Source organism: Eleutherodactylus coqui, chromosome 5 (genome assembly GCF_035609145.1).
Source record: "Eleutherodactylus coqui strain aEleCoq1 chromosome 5, aEleCoq1.hap1, whole genome shotgun sequence".
Taxonomy (NCBI): domain Eukaryota; kingdom Metazoa; phylum Chordata; class Amphibia; order Anura; family Eleutherodactylidae; genus Eleutherodactylus; species Eleutherodactylus coqui.
Window position 1 is genome coordinate 257,028,213 of NC_089841.1, and position 24,212 is coordinate 257,052,424.

At 51.8% G+C, this 24,212-nt stretch overlaps 1 protein-coding gene across 2 annotated transcripts in view; it reads right to left on the reverse strand.

The window, feature by feature from the left end:
* The window catches only part of UPF1 (UPF1 RNA helicase and ATPase), a 112,848-nt gene extending 92,343 nt beyond the window's left edge, over window positions 1–20,505 (reverse strand). For both annotated transcript variants that reach the window (XM_066604564.1, XM_066604563.1), the window contains exon 1: window positions 20,176–20,505. In XM_066604564.1, coding sequence (XP_066460661.1) covers window positions 20,176–20,349 — 174 coding nt within the window. In that variant the 5' untranslated portion in view covers window positions 20,350–20,505. The remainder of the gene's footprint in view (window positions 1–20,175) is intronic.
* Between the last annotated feature and the right edge of the window lie 3,707 nt (window positions 20,506–24,212).

The window sequence follows — 24,212 nt, forward strand, 5'->3', positions numbered from 1 at the left end:
CCGCAGCGGATCTCCCGCACCCATTTAATTCACATTTAATATCCGCAGCGGATCTCCCGCATCCACAGAGATCAATGGGGGCCATCCGGAGCGTGATCCGCACTTAAATGGAGCATGGTGCGTTTTTTTTCATGCACCGTAAATTTTTTAATCACTTTTAAATACCATCCGCGGGTATTTATCTACCTACGGGTGTCCAATGCATTCCTATGGGACGCGGATCCACGTGCGGGAAAACCGCTGCGGATTTTAAATAACAATTATCCCGTGGACATGGGGCCCAAGGTAGATCGCTACCTTTTTATCAGGTGACCGAGGACCGCACAACTAGGCCACCGGTCACTGCTCCAGGCACTCTGCGACTGTTGGTCACCGGAAGCAAGCAGATTTTAAATTTCCAGGCTCCCCAGTTCCTGCACATTTGCTGGCGGGAGCATGCACAGAAGGCGGGGAAGGTCTGTGGAGGAGGATGACATCGGGGGGAGATGAAACTTCAACTTTTTTTTAACCTTCTATGTGATCGCCATTATCCATTGGATAACGGCAATCACATGACCAGTAACTGCATACCGTGCCCCCCCCCCCCCCCCCCCCCCCCCCCCCGTGACATCTCCAGGCTCTCGACTACCTTTGGTAGCAAGGAGCAGGGAGATGTCAAATTTCCCGGGCAATTATGGGCCTTTTGCAAATGCATCCGTCATTATGCTGACCGGCATATGCGCCAAAGCCGGGGTAAGGTTTGCAGATATAGATCCCATTGGGTGACAAATCCACCGACCTTAATTATGTAATTTCATCTCCCCTCACGGGCAAGTTCAGTAAGGGGGATGAAACTTTAACTTTCTAAACTTTTTCCTTTTTTAAAAATTTGTAACTTTGCGTGATCACCGTTATCCATCTCATTGTTCTCTGATGGATAACGCTGATCATGTGACCAGGAACTGCATATAGCAGTCCCCGGGGATATCTCCCTGCAATCTGCTGTCTTTGACAGTCCGCTGCAGGGGAATTTTAAATTTCCTGGGTCCTCCACGCTTCTGAGCGCCACATCGGCCCATGCACAGAAGCCCGCGGCGGGTGCCGATCTCCGACGGACATCATGGGGGACCGGGTTGAGTATTTTCACCTCCCCTCATGGATTCGATCCATGAGGGAAGGTGAAACTAACTTTTTTGTTTTAATTACACACTTTTCCGTGATCACAGTCATCCATTGGTTAACGGCGATCACGGAATCGGGGACAGCTCACTGAGGTCGCTACTGACATGTCCTGCCTCCAGGCTACCTTCAGGTGACGGGAGCCAGGAAATTTCAAATTTCCCGCGGCTCCGAGTCTTCTGCGCATGCCGCTGACGTAATGCTTCGGGGACAGTGCGGAGGACGGGGGTGAGTAATCTCAGCTGCCCCCATGGATCTGATTCATGAGGGCAGCTGAATCTAACTTTTTTTTTTTAAAACTGGTTCGCGTGTGGGAGGGGTGGCGACACTCCCCGTACCCCGGGATGACAGCACCATGCTGTCAGCTACCTCCGGGAACCGACAAGATGGAGCTGTCACGTCCACAGCCCACTTGGCTTTAATCCCTGCAAGAAGCAGGTTTTTATGTCCTCAGGGATTAAAGCCCATTTGGGCAGGATGTAAAAAACACAGTGGGCTGGTCACTAACGGGTTAAACACAAACTAATTTTTGGGGTTTGTTCAGTTCACTGTAGCAGCGAATCAGAACGATTGAACATTTGTTTAAACTGAATAAAGCTCCATGTAAACCGGATGGCTGACGGACAAACGAGGGGGGAATTTAAGAAAAAAAATACATTGCACAAACCTCACATGAACCCCTTCTTTTGAATGTCCTAAATCTCGGCATGTCCTATATTTTCATGTTCCGCGGAACTTATCACTTATTGTATTCTATGGGACAGGAATACACATTACATGGCGTGATTTGCAAGGTTTCCCATTGAAAGCCACCCCGGAGATTCTCAACTTCCAAGAAGCGATAGGAGTTTGACAAAACCCAAAGATAAATTGCACGTTGGAGAGCGCGCCATCGGGACGGGTTTTACTGCAAATAAACTGCTGCACTTTAAAGATGTGCTAATTGGCTGCGAGAACCAATACGAGAACGCAGCACCATGGCGAATTCACACAGATGATACACACAAAACTTGCATGAATATGAAATCTACTCCTTGGAACGCCTCACCCATTGTTTTCAAAGGAACTTTCAAAGACCATTTCAACAGAGGATGAACAAAGATAATAGCTACATCAATCAAAATCTAGATGAGTGTGCGAGCTGTCCTCTAACTGTCATAAGTGGGTCACTGGGATCAGTGACTTTGGAAGAATAACTTATTTAAATTACTGCTCATTTAAAACTTTTTACATATATACAACTTTTTTTTTTACTCAATCTATCTCAATGATTCTGATTTAGAATGTGCTCCATGATTGACAATGCCGTCCAGTGTACATCTTGTGCTATCTATGCAGTCCTTGATCAGCAGGTGTATAATGCTATACGAGATGCAAGTGTGTTGCTCATTTGGAAGCCCAGATCCTGGATCTAAATGAGCAGCTTGCAACAATGAGATATATTGGCACTTGTGATGAGCGAGCATACTCGCTAAGGGCAATTGCGGCTGACTGCCGCAACTCATCCCTCCCCCGCGCGGGCAGGTACTCGCTAAGGGCAATGCTCGCTCGAGCAATTGCCCTTAGCGAGTATGCTCACTCATCTCTAATTGGCTCCATTGTTTGCTGCTCACTGAGCCGATGCTTGCTGGGGTAGATGGGGGGGGGGGGGGGGGGGGGGGGCGTGGATGGTAGTTCCCTCTCTGAAGTCAGCACCCCATCTTTCAAAAAAGTTAATTTTTTCATAAGTTCTGGATGCACCCCAAAGAGTTCTAGAGTTCGCAATTAATTTTAAAAATAGTTCTAGCGAATTAAGCAAAAAAAAAATTAAAAAAAAAATCAACAAATGTATCTCTGGGGTGCTAACTTCCAAAAATGATATAACTAAATCAGTGAGAACGTTGTAAATATTGGTTCTAGAGCTTCGAGCATTGAGTTTTCTTCAAAACTCTTGAGGTGCTACCCAGAACTCTTATAAAATCGCAGGATTTCCCCAAATTTTTTTTACACAACTGAAATTTTTTGATCCGGCATCTGAAAAATCAGCGAGAACATTGTAAATATGGGTTCTAGAGCTTCGAGCATTAAGAGTTTTCTTAATGCTCAAAGTAATCTTTTACTTTTTTAAACTTTATTTACTCTATTGCGATCGGCACTATCCATTGGATAACGCCGATCGCATTGCCGGGGGAGGGGCTCGAAGCCCGGGATGGCAGCTCCATGTTGTCAGCTACCTCCAGGCACCGACAGCATGGAGCGGTCACATCCATAGCCCATGTGGCTTTAATCCTAAAAAGGATGCATGTTTTTACTTCCTCTAGGATTAAAGCCCACTAAGGGGTTAAAATTTCCCTGTTCCTGACTACCGAAGGAGCCTGGAGATATTACGGGGTGGGTGGGGGTCTGCGGTGAGTGGTCCCTAGTCATGTGATCGCCGTTATGCAATAGATAATGGCGATCACGTAAAATAAAATAAAAAAGTTGAAGTTTTATCTCCACTCACCGATGCGATCGGTGAGAAGAGATTAAACTTTTTACTGGGGAGGCCTCCGTATTTGAACCCTGACGCGATCCTCCTCTGTGGACTTCCTGGCTTCTGCTCATGCGACCGCTGGCAAAATGCCAGACACATTCGCAGGAGCGGGGAAAATTTAAAATCTCCTTGCTCTGGGCTACCAAAGGTCGCCGAGAGCCTGGGCAGTAACCTCGTTGAGCGGTCCCCGGTCACATGATAAAAAGGTAGCCATCTACAACTAGGCTGGTCTCACAACCGGATAAAAATAACGGATTCAGCATGAGTCTGATCCGCGGTAATACAAGGATCAATCAAATGCACTGGATTACACAATTCTGCTCACATTAGTGGGTTAGAATTACGTAATCCACTTGCAGAAACAGAATGCAACAGGTTGGATTTTTACCACGGATATCGGCAACATAGAGCCCATTGTGCTCCATGGTTGCTGATATACCCGCAGCCCATATGCAACTACGTTGTGTACGGGCTGCGGATACCCGCATAATCGCTAAGCGACGGTGCGGGAAAAACAAACAAAAAACGGTGTACTGCGCATGACTGCCAGTTATGTGCGGTACTTACGAGGCTCTACGCAGCGCCATGGTCGGGCTCAAAGCTGGTATCCGCTGCGGGCCTCCACAAGCTGATTCCACATACATCCCGTGTGAGCCTTGCGTTATTCAGATCGCTTGAGCGTTGATCGCCTTCTGTGTGAGATTGCCGCACCTCAGGGGGCATCTCTGATGCATCCCCGCTGTTGCAGTGGGAGGGCGGCTATGACTGACTTATGATCTCGCACTATCCCCAGGACGCAAGTTTATGCCCTGTTGCGGGAAGTACCCCGCTGCCAGGACGTAAACGTACGCGCTGGAGCTGGAAGGGGGTTAAAGGCCACATTACAGGAAGATCTGTGGAAGGGGGGTGAACATGTGGAGTCCCTGAGTAAAAATACATGAAGGGAAAAACAAAATCCTCATAGGCGCTTTCTATAAATCCCCAAATATAACAGAAGCCACTGAAGATTTATTATTGAAGCAAATTGATAAAGCAGCAAATTACGACAAGGCAATTTTTGTGGGGGACTTAAACTATCAGGATATAAACTAGGAAATATAAACCCAACTTCTATAGGACGACTAGACGGACGGCCATTTTGAAATTAATATTAACCAACAGACCTGACAGAACAACAGGAGTGGAGATGGAGGGGCACCTGGGAAACAGTGATCATATTATAAAACATTTCAACTTGTCCCTCTAGAAAGTTTTATCGGAGAGCTACAAAAATACTAAAACTTTAGGAAGACAAAGTTTGACCAGCACGGAGATGCCCTGAACGATATTAACTGGGACGATGTCCTCAAAAATAGGAGTACAGACAAATTGGAAACGTTTGAAAACCTCCTAATCCTTACTGTGAGCGGTTCACACCTTACAGGATTAAAAAGGCTAGGACTAGGAGCAAACCAATGTGGATTTGGATGTAAAAGGGGCAATGGACAGTAAAAAAAAAAAAAAAAAAAAAAGAGCATTTAAGCGACTAAAACAAGAAGGCAGCGAAGGAGCACTAAAAAAAAAAAAAAAAAAAAAGGAATTTAAAAAAAATCTGATAAAAGCGGCAAAGATGGAGATAGAGAGACTAAAGTCCCATTTAGAGACGATTATTGCTCAAAAGACGTCTTTTGAGCGATAAACGTTGTGTCATTTACAGTGCAAGATGATCGCTTAAACGTTTAGCGATCTCCTTAAGCTCGAAGCGGAGGATGCAGAAAACAAGCAAGGTGACTTCTCCATCCAGCTGTCCCCCGCTTGGGGCGCCCGGCTGTTATACAGCCGAGCACTCCGAGTGGGGTATGAAGAACACAACTGGACAGCTCTGTTCTTCATACCCAGCCTGCAATCAGGGAGCAGGATACTGCTGAAACAATCGTATCAGCTATATCCAGTCTGTGAATCCCTGATAAGGCTCATTGTTGTCTTTCAGCATGCTGAAAGACAACGATGAGCGACAGCTTACCAAAAACTGCACGATGTCAGCACAGTTAGACAATGATTATTGCTCAAAAGATGGCTTTTGAGTAAACTTTGAGCGATAATCGTTGTGTCTAAATGGGCCTTTTTGGCCAAAAGAGGGTAAAATGCTAAACTCAACTGCAGTATATAAAAAGATTAATACTGAAAGTGTTGGCCCTGTAATAAATAATGTAGAATAAATTGTAGAGGGTGATGAGGAGAAAGCAAATCTATTAAATAGTTTTTTCTCCAGTGTATTCAAAATGAAATGTCAGATATGCAGTGATAAAAGTAAACTTTCCACTAAATGTCACTTGCCTAACTCGGCGCAGTCTTAAAAAAAAAAAAAATTAAACTAGACAAATCACTGAGTTCCAATGGCATATAACCGCAGGTTCTAGAGGAATTAAATAACGTGATACACAGACCCTTGTTTCTTATATTTAAGGACTCTATAGTGATTGGGTCTATTCTATTAGATTGACGCATCACCAATGTGGTGCGATATTCAAAAAAGGGGTTATTAGTGAACCTGGAAATTACAGGCTGGTACGTCTTACTTCTATTCTGTGTAAAACTTTTGAAGGTTTTTTTTAAGAGATGCTATCCTAGAGGACCTAAGGCTGCCTATCCACAGCAGAGGCAGAATATCGCTAGTGATATTCCGCCGCGGTGGAGAACTGACAGGTCTCCGCGGTGAGCATCGCAGAGAATCGCGGCAAGTCGCAGAATGCTGCGATTTGAATCCCAAGAGTGGAGAATCGCTACGATTCTCCTCTCGTGGACATCAGGCTGTGCTTTCCATAGTTAGGTCTTTGAAAAGCGTTCACTGTGTTACCCGCAGCCAGATTATCGCCGCGGATAACGCAGTGACATGTCACCCGTGAACAGGAGGCCTAAAGGAAAATAGCTGTATAACATATCAGCATGGGTTTATGAGAGATCGCTCCTGTAACACGAACCTGATCAGCTTCTACGAAGAGGCAAGTTCCAGTGACTCTCCCCGATCCAGTCTAGATCTTATGTATCTGGACTTTTTCCAAAGCGTATGCTACTGGGCTGCATAAACGGTTGGGAATGTTTGGTCTGGGTGAGAATATGTATAAGGCCTCATGTCCACGGGGAAAATAGGGCCCGCTACGGATTCTCCATGGAGAATCCGTAGCGGGTCCCTCCTGCCCCGCGGACATGAGCGCTGAAAAGAAGAATAAACTTACCTCTCGCACGCTCCGGATCTTTCCTTCGCCGCGGCTTCATCTTCTCCCCGTCGCGGCCAGATCTTCTTTCTTCGGCTCGGCGGATGCGCAGGGCACGTCGGTTACGTGCCCCGCGCATGCGCCGTTCCGAACAAAAAAGATCCGGCCGCGACGGAGAGAAGATAAAGCCGCGGCGAAGGGAAGATCCGGAGCAGGTGAGTAAATTCCTATTTTGGTCTCCCGGGGACCGGACGGCTTCCATAGGCTTCAATAGAAGCCTATGGAAGCCGTCCGGATCCGCAGGAGACCCGCACGAAAATGGAGCATGGTCCAGATTTTTTCATGCTCCATTTAAATCAAAAAAAAAAAAAATCACTTTTATTGACCATTTGCGGGTATTTATCTACCTGTGGGTGGTCAATGCATCCCTATGAGATGCGGATCCGCGGGCAGGAGAAGAGTTAAAATCCGCTGCGGATTTTAATTCTTCTTTTGCCCGTGGACATGAGGCCTTAGTGGGTAAGTAACTTGTCAGTGATCGAGAACAGCGGGGGTACACACCGATTGGGTCACAATTACTAATGGGCTCCACAGGGGAAATCACCATTACTATTGGGGTATCACAGAGGGCAGTAGTAGGCCCCATTCTTTTTAATATATGTACTAATGATCTGGTAGAAGCATTGTACAGTAAAATATCAATATTTGCAGATGACAAAACTATGTAAAGATATAAACATACGAGAGGACACAAGGTGGTTGTATGAGGATCTAGATAAGTTGGGGGCAGAAAAGTGTCAAATGATAAATGTAAGGTTCTGCACGTGGGCAGAAGAAATACGTGTCACCATTACGCACTGAATAGGAAACCACTGGTTAACATGGTTAAAGGACTTGATGATTTTAGCTTAACTCCTAAATGACCAGGCCGAACTTTGGAAATCTGACATGTCACTTTAACATAGAATAACTCCATTAAGGTTTTGCATATCCAAGTGATTCTGACAGTAGAACTTACTTCCTCGGTCACATCTTCCTTCAGAGAAGTACTGAAAAGATGAGCATTTGCCATTCCAGTCACCCCTCTATACACTACTAGGCTGTTTGTCAAAGCCATTCACCAATGCCCAGATCGAAGGGACAAATTAGGGTCACAACCATCTATAAATACATAAAACCTGCTGGGCACTCGCTAGTCAAAGCAATAATCACTGGATAGCAACGCCTAATACATTACAGAAGAGACATCTTCAGAAGCAAAGCTTTTCTACCAGCTCCACGAAAAACTTTAAAAAATATGTAGTATTTGGCCGCACATAAGAGCACAATAGGGGTTTTCTGTATTGGTATTACAGACAAATGCAGAATCTCCCACGTTATAGCAACTCTAATCCTGATGGTAGATTTAAGCATAATCGCATCCATAAGAAACAGAAACAAACAAAACAAAAAAAAACACCCATTTTAAGGCCCTTTTACATGGACCGATTATCATTCAAAAAATCATTTCAATGAGTGACTATTAACCATGTCAACGCAGCCAATGCTTAAAGGGGTTGTCCCGCCTCCAAAATGAAAAATTAACAAGCAGCCCAGTCCCCCTGTGAAGCCACCGGCATCCTATAGCAGTGTGAAGCGGTTTTTAAAACGCTTTCTACTCACCAATATTCTCTTTTATGCACTTATAAAAATCTTCCTTCTAAAATGGCGCCCGTGATTTCCCAGGGTGCACCGCGGGAATTCTCCCACGGTGTACCGCGCTTGCTGCAGCCCTACGTGACGCTCCCGAGAGGTCGGTCACATGAAGTGACCGACGTAATCGCGGGAAGCGTGCACCTCTATTGAATGTAATGCCAATCCAGCCACCCCATTGGCTGGTCGGCAGAACACATGTAAGAGGGAGGTGGAGTCTGCGGAGGATTCAGCGAACAGCTGCTTCTCCCTTCCATTGACAACAAAGAAGGCCAGGTAATAGCACCATCCCGCGATGTCCTTCCTCCTCGTTTTAGCACAGCGCCCCCGACCCCTCACTTACCTGGGCGGCTTGGCTGCTCGTGCTCCTGCACCATGGGAGGCTGGTAGCAGAATGGCCGCTCCAGCGCGCTCCCGAGAAGTGACAGCTCGTCTGCGCACGCGAGCTGTAATGCGCGAGCACGCTGAAGCGGCTAGTCCACAGAGAACAAGTGAAGACTGCGCAAGCGCGTCTTAAGGCAGAAGATAAAGAAATTAGTCGGCACCAGGGAGACGGGGACGCCAAGACAGGGGGAGGACGCCATGTAGGTGAGTATATAACTTCTGTATGGCCAATATTTAATGCACTTTAAGTGCATTAATATGGCCATACAGAAGTGTTTAACCCCACTTGCTGTTGCGGGACAACCTCTTTAAATAATGAATGAAATCATTCGCTTTTCGTTCATTTGATACGCATAAAAATTCACCGCTGGCTCGTTCTCTAATTGTGCGGTTTACATACTGATCAATCAGTCCTTCTCATTCACTACTACAGCAAATGTGAATGACTGAATGATTTCTCTTCGAATGAGGCAACAGCGTGTCTGTTGGTATAAACAGGCTGCTGAGTCAATGGGCTAATGACAAATCGGCAGGTCTTAACAGACCCTTAGGCCTCCCTCACATAGGCGCTTTTTACCGGAATTAACAGGGCGTTAATGCTGCCTTAAACGCAGTATAACACTACCATTAAAATCAATGAGGCCTGGGGGCGTGGCCTGACAGAGGACCGAGACGGACGCCATTGCCTAAGGTCCGCTCCGGCCCTAACATCCACAGCTACTTATACTGCTTCAGCGGGACCCATCACCGTCAGGATTACTTACTCGACGTCCCTGCACTCCCGGCATGACCTGACGCAAGCCAGCGAAGGCTTCCCCGCAGCGGGTGGGTCGACCTTTTTCTCCGCTCGCAGCAGCAGGAGAGACCGGACAGCAGCGCTCCTCTCCTCCTCAGATAGCTCCCACGCTTCAGTCAGTGAGCCCCCAAGGAACCAAGAGACATCGGCAGACAGCCCAGGAGCCGCTCGGGGAGACGAACATCTCGGCACTGCATCCGGAGGGGTGAGTGAGGGTTCAGCATCCATTACACTCAGCTAAAATGGCACCCAGCCACATGGCAACCCCCGGTAATAGGGATTCTCCTACATCCAGCCCTAATAAAAGGAGACCCAGACTAGAAGTGGCAGCAAATACACTTCTCCACCCACCTAATGCTGCAGAATTCCTAGATATGGTCCCTACCACAAATCAACCTGCTTCAGAAGCCTTCATTAAAGAAATGATGCTCGCACTAAGAAGCTCTATGCGGGAAGACCTCAACACGTTTTCCACATCTTTTAATTCCACTAGATCAGAAATAGAGGAAAGAACCTCTCATGTTGAACATAAAATGCAAGAACTGACTAATTCGAATAATACTCTGATAGACGCGCATTACTCCCTAGAGGAGGAAGTGGGTCAGATTAAAGTGAAGATGGCAGCCTTGGAGGACCGTAACAGACGGAACAACGTTAAGTTCAGGGGTATTCCAGAAAAAAATTGGCCTAGCTGACTTAAAGAACTTCCTGTTACAATTAATGAAAAAGCTTCTGCCCTCCACCCCTGACCAAGAACTCATCATTGACAGGGCGCATCGCCTACAAAAATCAAAATTTCTTCACAACAATGTCCCGCGAGATGTAATAGCGAGGATCCATTTTTTTCATGTTAAAAAGGCGCTCATGTTCGCCTCCCGCAAGGTACCTACCCTCCCTGCTCAGTTCGAAAAGATCCCATATAAATGGGGTTACCCCACAAAATTAATCCTCCACGGAGAGGGTTCTATACATATAATCAACAAACCAGAGGAAGGCGAAAAAAACCCTCTTGTCCTGGGACGTCCAGATTCTTGAAAAACCTCAAAACAGAGATCTCGTCTTCCCTGCCGGTTCATCTAAAGAAAGCTCCCAGTCATCACCTCCCCGCTGATCCACCGGCATTTCCTAACAGGATTGGAGGTTACTTCCTTTTCCCAACGTCAGGTGAACTTTCTCCCCCCCTGCGAAGACAGCTATATTCATGTTGCTGTTTCATGCTACCCTTCTATTTCTCAGAAAAGGTTTTCTATCTGGCCATTTTGTTTGGCGTTCCTGGCCAGTTGTTTTTGTGTTAAATGTACATGTCTCCTACCACATCCCCCTCCTTCCAAAAACTGATAGTCTTCCATGGATCCACCTTTTCAAAAGCACTCTTATTTTCAATATGTCTATAAAAATATGCTCCCTTAATACTAAAGGGCTAAACTCCCCCTTTAAGAGGTCAGCGGTTTGGAAAGACGCACTCCAAAACAAAGTGGATATTTTGTGCCTCCAGGAGACACCCTTTTCGTCTGCAGCGCATCCCTCATTCTCCCATAAAAAATTCTAAAAAATTTGTATGTCCTGTGCTGAGAGGAAGAAAGCAGGAGTTTTGGTAGCAATTAAAGACACCATTAATTTTGTTCTCACGGAACAGATGACTGATCCCCATGGAAGATATATAATACTAGTGGGAACGTTCAACAACATCCAAATAACTCTAGTAAACATTTACGCTCCAAACTCTTCCCAAATTTCCTTCTTAAACAAAACTCTGAAAAAGATCCGCAAAGTTTATTTAGGCAGGCAAACTTATATTATGCGGTGATTTCAATATCATCCCCGGTAAAACACACATCACTAGCTCCGCTAATAGACTGTCCCTGGCTCTAGCTCCGTGGTTACACAGAGAAACGCTCTTTGACACCTTCAGGTGCCTCAACTCAACCTCTAGAGAATATACATATTACTCTCCCACCATAGATCCTTCTGCAGGATCGACTTAATCCCGGTCGACAGATGGACCCTCCCAGGGGTCAGACGAGCAGAGATAGGCATTACAACATGGTCGGACCACTCCCCTACATTCCTTACGCTTGAAACATAGTAACATAGTATGTAACATAGTATGTAAGGCTGAATGAAGACAATGTCCATCTAGTCCAGCCTGTCTATCCTCCTGTGTTGATCCAGAGGAAGGCAAAAAACCCCAAGGCCAGAAGCCAATTAGCCCTTTTGGGGAAAAAATTCCTTCCCGACTCCCTAATGGCAATCAGACTGTTCCCTGGATCAACCCCTAATAGTTCCCACCTGCCTGTATACTCGGATTGACACTTAACCTAAGATTTATATCCTGTAATATCCTTCCTCTCCAGAAAGACATCAAGTCCCCTTTTAAACTCCTCTATGGATTTGAAACTACTAACTTCTCTCTGGTGTCCAGAAACTGGAGGAACAATGTTCCCCTTATGAGATTACCCCAATACAATACGGCGATTAAAAAATCCCTGGCTGAATATTTTTCAATCAACACAAACCCTGACACAGATGTGTTTTCCACATGGAAAATAAATCTTCCAACCATCACAGAAGACCAACTCAAAACATTAAATGCCCCCATCACCCCTCTGGAGATCCTTCGAACAATTAAAACATTAAAAGATTACAAGGCCCCGGGTCCAGGCGGATTTTCGAATGAATAGAATAAAAGACTTCGCCACGGACCTGGCCCCTTGCCTCTCTGAAACGCTTAACAAAGCTATGTCCTCTGGTAAGCTCCCAGAGGAGATGCTAAGCGCCACCATAGTTACTATACCCAAACAAGGTAAATCTCTAAACTCGCCAGCCAATTGTAGGCCCATCTCACTATTAAATTGTGACACGAAAATTTACTCAAAACTCCTAGCCCAACGACTATTAAGAATACTCCCACAAATAATTCATAGCGATCAGGTGGGTTTCACAAAAGGACATCAGGTACAAGGAGAGTTCTCAACCTCATGGCGATGGCATAAACAAGCCGCACTCCATCTCTGCTCCTGGCTTTAGACGCAGAAAAAGCCTTTGATAGGCTACATTGGGGCTTCGTCTTCGCCACACTGGAAAAATTTGGCTTTCAGGGAAATATACTCAAAGACATACAAGCCCTCTATGGCTCCCCCTCTGCCAGGGTTCTAGTGGACAGCACTGTCTCAAAAACTTTCCATATCACCAACAGTACCCGCCAGGGCTGTCCTTTGTCCCCCCTACTGTTCACGCTAATTATGGAACCACTAGCAGAATCCATAAGACTAAACAAATATTAAAGGAATCCCGGGCCGGCCTAAGACAGCATTAAATCAGTCTCTTCGCCGATGATGTACTACTCCTCCTCTCGGACCCCATAACCTTACTGAGGGAGGTCTGTGACATAATTCACCAGTTCAGCTTGGTGTCATATTAGAGGTTAAATATAGATAAATTCCAGATATTAGCCATAAACATAGATAACTTACTAAAAAATAACATCCAAAAAGAATTCCCATTTCAATGGGGGAAAAACATTCCATACTTAGGAATTAAACTATGCGTCCCTTTATGCGATATCATACCAGCCAACCTGCAACCCTTAATGTCTGAACTCCAGACTGAACTGGGTTCCCTTGCGAGTAAGGAGCCGTCCTGGATGGGACGTGTGGTACTCTATAAAATATTAGTTTTGCCAAAAATCCTATATCTTTTCCGTACAATTTCTCTCCCGATACCTAGACAAGAAATTGCAAAGCTCCAAAAACAACTTTCTGATTTTATATGGAGAGGGAGAAAGCCAAGGGTCGCTGCGTCTATCCTATATCTTAATAGGAAACAAGGAGGCTTGGGGGTTCCGAATTTATGGTCATATCTCCATGCGATTAATATCAATCAAACCAGACAGTGGTTGAAAGAGATTTCAGGTCCAGGATGGCTTCAAATAGAATCCCATCTGATCGACAACAAACCCATTGGTGGGCTCCTACTAGCCTCAATACTCAACTTTCTTACACCAGCACTGCCCTGGGTTCACAAGCTTCGCTCTATCTCACTGCCCATGCAGGCCTCGGTGGACTCGTGGATCTGGCTGGCTCAAAAAAACGGTCCTTTACCGGGGAGATCCATTGACAACTTCCCACTAACAGTTCTGGAATTCTTCATCCCAGATCTGGATCTTGGGCTGTGGGTGGAGAGGGGAATTGCAAATCTGAGAGATGCGCTGCAGGGCGAAGATATTTTACCTTTCTCAGCCATGGTGAAGCAATTTACTATACCACAAGGAGATATATTTAAATACCTACAAGTTCGCTCACTATTGCAGGCCACTAGACCTTGGGCCATGGAAATCCCAGGGGAACTAATGCAAATACTCAACAATCCTACTCTGGCGTCCCGCTCCCTTGTGAGAACTTGCTATGATATCCTCTCTGGTGACATGAGAGATGTAAAACGAGCTCACCTTCCCAACTGGGAGAGAGATGTAGGAAGGAGGTTCACACCTGACCAGTGGCTTTCGGCCTTCACGTGGGCGAATAAATCTACCCTCAATTCAAACATTCTCGAGGTTCAAATCAATGTCTTGACCAGGTGGTATTACACCCCAGTGGCACTAGCTAGAGCCTTCCCTGAAATAGATAACTGCTGTTGGAGACAATGCGGACACAGACAGTATTTACCACATATTTTGGAGCGGTCCAAAGCTTTCAGGGTTTTAGAATGACGTATACGCTATGCTGAGAAGGATCGTGAGACTGGGCATTCCCAAATCCCCAGCTCTGGCTATACTATTATTAGACAATGGATCCATCCCTGGCCCACTGAGAAACCTACTGGGCCATATCCTCCTCACCGCTAAGCTGCTGATCTCAAGAAGATGGAAATCCCCAAACGTCCCCGCTATCGCAAAGGTAATGTCAGACCATAACATATATGAAAAGCTTTATGCCCAAAAAAGTGGACGCTATGCAAAATACCTAAACAAGTGGAATCCATGGCTATATAACTATCTCTCCTAACCCCCCCTGTGTTATCCCCCCCCCCCCCCCCCATTTCAAATACTTTGCAATTACATGATAACTGTTTATGGTATACGGTTTTCTGCTTTGAACAAAAAAATTATATATATATATATATATATATATATATATATATATATATATATATATATAATGTCCTGATCTATGTTCAGGTTGGTAAAAATTCTGTTCCACACCCACTCTTGCCTCACAGGACAGTGAAAAGGACACTATACGCACGCAAAAGGAGAATAATTTGAAGATGCATACTTTGAAGATACTGTTAAGTACCTATTTTGTTAAATACTTTTCTCATTGTAACTAAATGAACATTCTTCTTTGTCAAAACTAATAAAGAACAATTGTTTAAAAAAAAAAAAGATGCCTCGCTGATGGGTGTTTGATCGCGGCGCTGGACAGCACTGCGATTTTCGAGCACTGTTTGCTCTATCTTTGGCCGTTTAGCACATCTCATCACCCAACACAATGATAGGGTGCGCTAAAACATGCTTTGCCACGTTGATGTGTGAAAGGACCCTTACAGCTCTCCGCACAGTTGGTCACATAAGGGTCGGCTAGATATGCATCCAATTTTTGCTGATAACCACCTTCAGGCAAACGGTGACTATGTGATTAAGTTGTATTAAGTTGAATTCTGTGCGCTTTTAAAAAGATTTACCTTGTTAACGTCGTACTCGTCTGCAGAGTCCAGTATATATTCTTTAAGGGGTGGTCCAAGTTGTAAGAACTGTGGACAACCCCCTCCCATGCATTAAAACCACTAGAAGGTGATCTAGTCACCCCTCCCGCTGGGTCGCCCCCCACTCTGGTCTGCGTTTACACCCGACTTACGGGACATCACATGGGCTGCACCAACAGAGCTCAGCAATCCATAGGATGAGTCACCAACAGCATTGTTCCTGGAAAACTCCTTAAAATTCAGAATTACAATAATGGACAGGACAGAAAATAGTCGAGAGTGGCTGCTTAACTTTTGTTACGTTTATCATGTTGTACACGTTAAAAGTCTCAGGCCTCATGTCCACGGGCAAATTTGGATTTTAAATCTGCAGCGTTTTTCCTGCACGCGGATCCGCGCCCCATAGGGATGCATTAGACACCCGCAGGTAGTTAAATACCTGCGGAAGTCATTTTTCCCTGCAGGCGCGGGTCCTGCGTGCAGGAAAAAATCCAGACATGCTCCATTTAGGCGCGGGTCTCCCGCGGGGACGGCTCCCACACGCTTCTATTGGAGCCTATGGAAGCCGTCCGGCTCCGCAGGAGACCCGCGCCTGAATTAAACTCACCTGCAGCGGTCCGTGCGTGTCTTCCTTCCTTCGCGGACAGAACTTTTCTTCGGCCCGGCGCATGCGCACCACATGCAGCCGACGTGCCGAGCCCATCCGCCGGGCTGAAGAAAGAAGATCCGGCCGCGACGGAAGGAAGACACGCAGGGACCGCTGCAGGTGAGTTTATTCTTATTTTTTAGCATCATGTCCGCAGGGCAGGCGGGACCCGCTACGGATTCTCTATGGAGAATCCGTAGCGGGCCTGATTTTCCCCGTGGACATGAGGCCTAAAATTGTAATAAGTAACATACAACACTGGCGACTTCTCTCTCTCTATACTCAGCACTGTACACCTGGATATCCTGGTCACAGAACCGGTTAGACAACATTAAAATACTACAAGATTCCCAGTACCAGGGCAGCTGAGGAGACACTGCACTGCAGCACAGGTAGTGCAGTGTATTGGCTGAGAGGAAACCATCACACAGTCAAGTCCTCTTGTACTCCATATTACATACGTCCTTACATTATACTTGATGAAAACCCTAAGGAAATTAGTTGACAAACACAGGGTCCCTTTTGCGGGGCGCTCTATACCAGAGGTCACAATAATGTGAATGAGGCCTTAGGACAAGTTCAGACAGGTAGGAAATACTGCGGCAGCCACACACTTACTTTTTTGCCTTCCTCTGGATCAACAATGGGGGTCTGTAAACAGACTAGATGGACATTGTCTCCCTACAGCCTAACATACTATGTTAACCCTTTCCAATCCACTGTCTGACGACATTCTGATTGAAGGCTGTACAGCTTCGATGTCGGAAGACGTCCGGCAAAGTATTCTAACTGTATATTACTGGCCACTCTGTTGTCGGGGGCCTCTCCAGCATGTCCCATACCGCAGTACTGGCTCTAGCCAGCAGATGGCGCCATTGTATAATTGCAGAAAGAGAAAGCCCCCTAGGAAACCCTGAATCCAAAATTGGATTGCAAAGGGTTAAGGCCCATTTGGACCTGATGATTCTCGCTCAAAAATTGCTCAAAGCTGTCTTGAGCGAGATCGCTGGGTCTAACTTCACTGACATTGTGCAGATTTCATCAAGGAATCCCTGGATTGTTCTCTTTCAGCACGCTGAACGAGAACGATCAGCTTTATCAGGAGTTCACGGCGATATACAGCCGATAGTATTGTTTCAGCTGTATCCCGCTTCGTGAACACAGCCGGGGTATAAAGAACACAGCGGTCCAGCTGTGTTCTTCATACTCCGCACAGAGCGCACAGCTGTATACCAGCTGAGCGCTCCCTGAACAGCCGGGGAGTAAAGAACACAGCGCTCCAGCATACCCCGCTTGCAGCGCTCAGCTATTATAGAACCGCTGGATGCAGAAGACAAGCGGCCCCGCTTGTCTTCTGCATACCCCGCTTGAAGAGCTCACAGCTGAGCACTCCGAGAAGAAAACAGTTGGGCGCAGAAGACAAGCGGCCCCGCTTGTCTTCTGTATACCCTGCTCAGAGCACTCTAAGAACAGCTGGATGCAGAAGACAAGTAGCGCTCGCGGGACGACCTCCCTTCATACAGAGCGGGCATCAGCTGTTTATTACAGCCGACACCAACAGTTCCACTCATACGAGCAGCTGATCGGAGCCATTAACCCTTTAAATGCACCGAACGATGTTCAGGGTCCCATACAGCCCCCTGCAAAGAGATCACAGGAAACTGTGTGTGGCATGGCAGCCGGGGGCCCGATGAAAGGCCCAAGGGCTGTCTTGGCAGAATACCCATCAAGCCATTCCCGTGGGGTGGCCTGATAGACTGCCAGCGTGATCGCAGTATAATGTAATGCTGTGGCATCACACCATATTGCAGGAGCAATCAAAGCATCACTAGTTGTTGTTGGACAAGAAGAAAAGTGAAAATGAAAATAAAGTTTTACTAATTGTTGAAGAAAAAAAAAGGAATTAAAAGCTTAAAGAAAATCCTCTTGCAATATTTACAATAAAAAAAATCTAAATTATAAAACAAAAATACATAGTGGGTATTGCTGCATTCGTAAAAGTCTGATCTATCAAAGTAATGCATTTACCCTTCACAATGAACGTCGTCAGAAGAAAAAAAAACAACACACACACATATATATATATGTATATACACACACGTTCAGTATCATAGGAATTGTACTGACTAATAGAATAAAATCATATCATGTCTGTCGCAGTTTGTACGCGGAAGAAACAAGACGAACCAAAAGATGACAGAACTTCTTTCTCCCCCCCATTTTATTTAATTTAAGAGGTTTTTTTTACGTTTTTCAGTACATTAAGGCCTCATGTCCACGGGGAAAATCAGGCCCGCTCCGGATTCTCCATGGAGAATCCATAGCGGGTCCCTCCTGCCCCGCGGACATGAGCGCTGAAAATAAGAATAAACCTACCTCTCGCCCGCTCCGGATCTTCCCTTCGCCGCAGCGTCATCTACTCTGCGTCGCGGCCGGATGCGCAGGACGTCGTCGGTGACGTACCCCGCGCATGCACCGGCCCGAAGCAAAAAGATCCGGCCGCGACGGAGAGAAGATGAAGCCTCGGCGAAGGGAAGAACCGGAGCGGGTGAGTAAATTCCTATTTTAGGTCTCCCGCGGATCCGGACGGCTTCCATAGGCTTCAATAGAAGCCCGCGGGAGCCGTCCCCGCGGGAGACCCGCATGAAAATGGAGCATAGTCCAGATTTTTTCATGCTCCATTTTTTTTAAAATCCCTTTTATTGACGATCCGCGGGTATTTATCTACCCCGCGGGTGGTCAATGCATCCCTATGGGGTGCGGATCCGCACGCGGGAGAAGAGTTAAAATCCGCTGCGGATTTTAATTCTTCTTTTGCCCGTGGACATGAGGCCTAATTTAAAATCCGCAGCATTTTTCCCGCACGCGGATCCGCGCCCCATAGGGATGCATTGGACACCCGCAGGTAGTTAAATACCTGCGGATGTCATTTTTCCCTCCAGGCACGGACCTGCGTGCGGGAAAAAAACCGCGACATGCTCCATTTTAGTGCGGGTCTCCCGTGGGGACGGCTTCCGCAGGCTTCTATGGAAGCCGTCTGGATCCGCAAAACACCCGTACCAGAATTAAACTCACCTCTCCGGACGCTGTGGTTCTTCCTTCCTTCACGGACGGATCTTCTTTCTGCGGCCCGGCGGATGTGCCCGGCGCATGCACGCGGCCGGCATGCCGAGCACATCCGCTGGGCCGAAGAAAGAAGAAGATCAGCAGCGTCCGGAGAGGCGAGTTTATTCTTATTTTTATGCCTCATGTCCGCGGGGCAGGAGGGACCCGCTGTGGGATCGTACATGAAGAATCTGCGGCGGGCCTGATTTTCCCCGTGGACATGAGGCCTAAATAGCACCATTGAAAAATACAACTCGTTCCGCAAAAAAAGCCCTCATCCAGCTACGTCGATGGATAAAGGAGTTACGATTTTTTTTTAAAAAGGGGTGGGATGAAAAAAATAAATAAATAGGGCTGTGTCACTAAGGGGTTAAAAATACAACTTATCCCATAAACATCAAGCCCGTATGAATATTCCCAGACTACCGCAAGAGTCTCAATGATAATCGTCCCATGTAAACGTACGAGCCGCGTGTGTAGCAGAGCTGTGTCTACGTGATGTGCATGTAGCAGAGCTGTGTGCCCTACTGCGCCACCAGAAAGACTGCTACTATAATTTCCTAATTACTAGTTACAAGTGTCATCGTCACCCTTCAGGCAGCCTGTGTTCACCCAGCGATGGAGACATTAGTGTTATCTGGACGTTGTAGTTGGACCCTGAGAGGAGCGACTACTTCTGTAACATTATACAGCAGCATTACAAGCTGTGGAGCAGGTAGGTCATCGTCACCAGTCAGTGTTCACCCAGTCATGGAGCTGGTGACATCAGTGATCGGGACGTTGTAGCGGGAGGGCGGACCGCTGAGAGGAGCGACTACTTCTGTAATGTTATACTAGGGTCGCCACATGCAGCACACCGGCCTCCTGACATCTCTATGGGAACTTGCGCAGCCAGCAGACTTCACCCGGGGAGGCAGCGTGCGTGCAGCAGGCGGGAAGCAGGCAGGCCGCCGAGCAGGCCGCATACCGGAAGCAACGTACATACCTGCCCGTCCAGCTGGCTTTGGGTTTGCCCCTGAGTCTGGGTCTGACTGGGCAGAGTGAAGTCGGTGAACTCGAACTCCGAGCCCTGCGTGTCGGCCCCGAGCAGCTCGGCCTCCTCCGTGTCCAGGAAGGTGAGGGTCTGCGAGCTGGGCCCGTACGCCTCCACGCTCATCATGTACCGCTTCTGACGACGACGCTGTCCCGGAAAGGCTGCGCTATGCGACCTCTAACCGCTCACGGGTAACAGTCACCGGACGCGGGCAGTACAAGCAGCCGCCTCAAGTCCAGCTCCCTCCACCGCAATTGACGTCACACGCCGCCGCGCAGGACAGATGCGCCTGCGCGAAAATGTGACGCCAGTGCGCACGCAGCCGTACGTACCCCTCCTCTTTACTATGGCAACCGGAATCCAGGCCTGTTCACACCGCTGGGCTGTAGAACAGAAAGTAGTAGGAGCCGGTGCCCGTCCGGCCGCGCACGTCAGGGGAGGGGTGTGGAGCCGGTGCCCGTGCGGCCGCGCGCGTCAGGGGAGGGGTGTGGAGCCGGTGCCCGTGCGGCCGCGCGCGTCAGGGGAGGGGTGTGGAGCCGGTGCCCGTCCGGCCGCCCACGTCAGGGGAGGGGTGTGGAGCCGGTGCCCGTCCGGCCGCGCGCGTCAGGGGAGGGGTGTGGAGCCGGTGCCCGTCCGGCCGTCCGCGTCAGGGGAGGGGTGTGGAGCCGGTGCCCGTCCGGCCGTCCGCGTCAGGGGAGGGGTGTGGAGCCGGTGCCCGTCCGGCCGCGCACGTTAGGGGAGGGGTGTGGAGCCGGTGCCCGTCCGGCCGCGCGCGTCAGGGGAGGGGTGTGGAGCCGGTGCCCGTCCGGCCGGCCGGCCGCGCGTCAGGGGAGGGGTGTGGAGCCGGTGCCCGTCCGGCCGCGCGCGTCGGGAGGGGTGTGGAGCCGGTGCCCGTCCGGCCGCGCGCGTCAGGGGAGGGGTGTTGAGCCGGTGCCCGTCCGCGCGCGTCAGGGGAGGGGTGTGGAGCCGGTGCCCGTCCGGCCGCGCGCGTCAGGGGAGGGGTGTGGAGCCGGTGCCCGTCCGGCCGCGCGCGTCAGGGGAGGGGTGTGGAGCCGGTGCCCGTCCGGCCGCGCGCGTCAGGGGAGGGGTGTGGAGCCGGTGACCGTCCGGCCGCGCGCGTCAGGGGAGGGGTGTGGAGCCGGTGCCCGTCCGGCCGCGCGCGTCAGGGGAGGGGTGTGGAGCCGGTGCCCGTCCGGCCGCGCACGTCAGGGGAGGGGTGTGGAGCCGGTGCCGGTTCGGCCGCGCACGTCAGGGGAGGGGTGTGGAGCCGGTGCCCGTCCGGCCGCGCACGTCAGGGGAGGGGTGTGGAGCCGGTGCCCGTCCGGCCGCGCACGTCAGGGGAGGGGTGTGGAGCCGGTGCCCGTCCGGCCGCGCGCGTCAGGGGAGGGGTGTGGAGCCGGTGCCCGTCCGGCCGGCCGCGCGTCAGGGGAGGGGTGTGGAGCCGGTGCCCGTGCGGCCGCGCGCGTCAGGGGAGGGGTGTGGAGCCGGTGCCCGTCCGGCCGCGCGCGTCGGGAGGGGTGTGGAGCCGGTGCCCGTCCGGCCGCGCGCGTCAGGGGAGGGGTGTTGAGCCGGTGCCCGTCCGGCCGCGCGCGTCAGGGGAGGGGTGTGGAGCCGGTGCCCGTCCGGCCGCGCGCGTCAGGGGAGGGGTGTGGAGCCGGTGCCCGTCCGGCCGCGCGCGTCAGGGGAGGGGTGTGGAGCCGGTGCCCGTCCGGCCGCGCGCGTCAGGGGAGGGGTGTGGAGCCGGTGACCGTCCGGCCCGCGCGCGTCAGGGGAGGGGTGTGGAGCCGGTGACCGTCCGGCCGCGCGCGTCAGGGGAGGGGTGTTGAGCCGGTGCCCGTCCGCGCGCGTCAGGGGAGGGGTGTGGAGCCGGTGCCCGTCCGGCCGCGCGCGTCAGGGGAGGGGTGTGGAGCCGGTGCCCGTCCGGCCGCGCGCGTCAGGGGAGGGGTGTGGAGCCGGTGCCCGTCCGGCCGCGCGCGTCAGGGGAGGGGTGTGGAGCCGGTGACCGTCCGGCCGCGCGCGTCAGGGGAGGGGTGTGGAGCCGGTGCCCGTCCGCCCGCGCGCGTCAGGGGAGGGGTGTGGAGCCGGTGCCCGTCCGGCCGCGCACGTCAGGGGAGGGGTGTGGAGCCGGTGCCGGTTCGGCCGCGCACGTCAGGGGAGGGGTGTGGAGCCGGTGCCCGTCCGGCCGCGCACGTCAGGGGAGGGGTGTGGAGCCGGTGCCCGTCCGGCCGCGCACGTCAGGGGAGGGGTGTGGAGCCGGTGCCCGTCCGGCCGCGCGCGTCAGGGGAGGGGTGTGGAGCCGGTGCCCGTCCGGCCGGCCGCGCGTCAGGGGAGGGGTGTGGAGCCGGTGCCCGTGCGGCCGCGCGCGTCAGGGGAGGGGTGTGGAGCCGGTGCCCGTCCGGCCGCGCGCGTCGGGAGGGGTGTGGAGCCGGTGCCCGTCCGGCCGCGCGCGTCAGGGGAGGGGTGTTGAGCCGGTGCCCGTCCGCGCGCGTCAGGGGAGGGGTGTGGAGCCGGTGCCCGTCCGGCCGCGCGCGTCAGGGGAGGGGTGTGGAGCCGGTGCCCGTCCGGCCGCGCGCGTCAGGGGAGGGGTGTGGAGCCGGTGCCCGTCCGGCCGCGCGCGTCAGGGGAGGGGTGTGGAGCCGGTGACCGTCCGGCCGCGCGCGTCAGGGGAGGGGTGTGGAGCCGGTGACCGTCCGGCCGCGCGCGTCAGGGGAGGGGTGTGGAGCCGGTGACCGTCCGGCCGCACACGTCAGGGGAGGGGTGTGGAGCCGGTGCCCGTCCGGCCGCGCACGTCAGGGGAGGGGTGTGGAGCCGGTGCCCGTCCGGCCGCGCACGTCAGGGGAGGGGTGTGGAGTCGGTGCCGGTTCGGCCGCGCACGTCAGGGGAGGGGTGTGGAGCCGGTGCCCGTCCGGCCGCGCACGTCAGGGGAGGGGTGTGGAGCCGGTGCCCGTCCGGCCGCGCACGTCAGGGGAGGGGTGTGGAGCCGGTGCCCGTCCGGCCGCGCACGTCAGGGGAGGGGTGTGGAGCCGGTGCCCGTCCGGCCGCGCACGTCAGGGGAGGGGTGTGGAGCCGGTGCCCGTCCGGCCGCGCACGTCAGGGGAGGGGTGTGGAGCCGGTGCCCGTCCGGCCGTCCACGTCAGGGGAGGGGTGTGGAGCCGGTGCGCGTCCGGCCGTCCACGTCAGGGGAGGGGTGTGGAGCCGGTGCCCGTCCGGCCGCGCACGTCAGGGGAGGGGTGTGGAGCCGGTGCCCGTCCGGCCGTCCACGTCAGGGGAGGGGTGTGGAGCCGGTGCCCGTCCGGCCGCGCGCGTCAGGGGAGGGGTGTGGAGCCGGTGCCCGTCCGGCCGCGCGCGTCAGGGAGGGATGTGGAGCCGGTGGCCGTCCACGTCAGGGGAGGGGTGTGGAGCCGGTGCCCGTCCGGCCGCGCGCGTCAGGGGAGGGGTGTGGAGCCGGTGCCCGTCCGGCCGTCCGCGTCAGGGGAGGGGTGTGGAGCCGGTGCCCTTCCGGCCGTCCACGTCAGGGGAGGGGTGTGGAGCCGGTGCCCGTCCGGCCGTCCACGTCAGGGGAGGGGTGTGGAGCCGGTGCCCGTCCGCCCGCGCGCGTCAGGGGAGGGGTGTAGAGCCGGTGCCCGTCCGGCCGCGCGCGTCAGGGGAGGGGTGTGGAGCCGGTGCCCGTCCGGCCGCGCGCGTCAGGGGAGGGGTGTGGAGCCGGTGCCCGTCCGGCCGCGCGCGTCAGGGGAGGGGTGTGGAGCCGGTGCCCGTCCGCCCGCGCGCGTCAGGGGAGGGGTGTGGAGCCGGTGCCCGTCCGGCCGCGCGCGTCAGGGGAGGGGTGTGGAGCCGGTGCCCGTGCGGCCGCGCGCGTCAGGGGAGGGGTGTGGAGCCGGTGCCCGTGCGGCCGCGCGCGTCAGGGGAGGGGTGTGGAGCCGGTGCCCGTCCGGCCGCGCGCGTCAGGGGAGGGGTGTGGAGCCGGTGCCCGTCCGGCCGCGCGCGTCAGG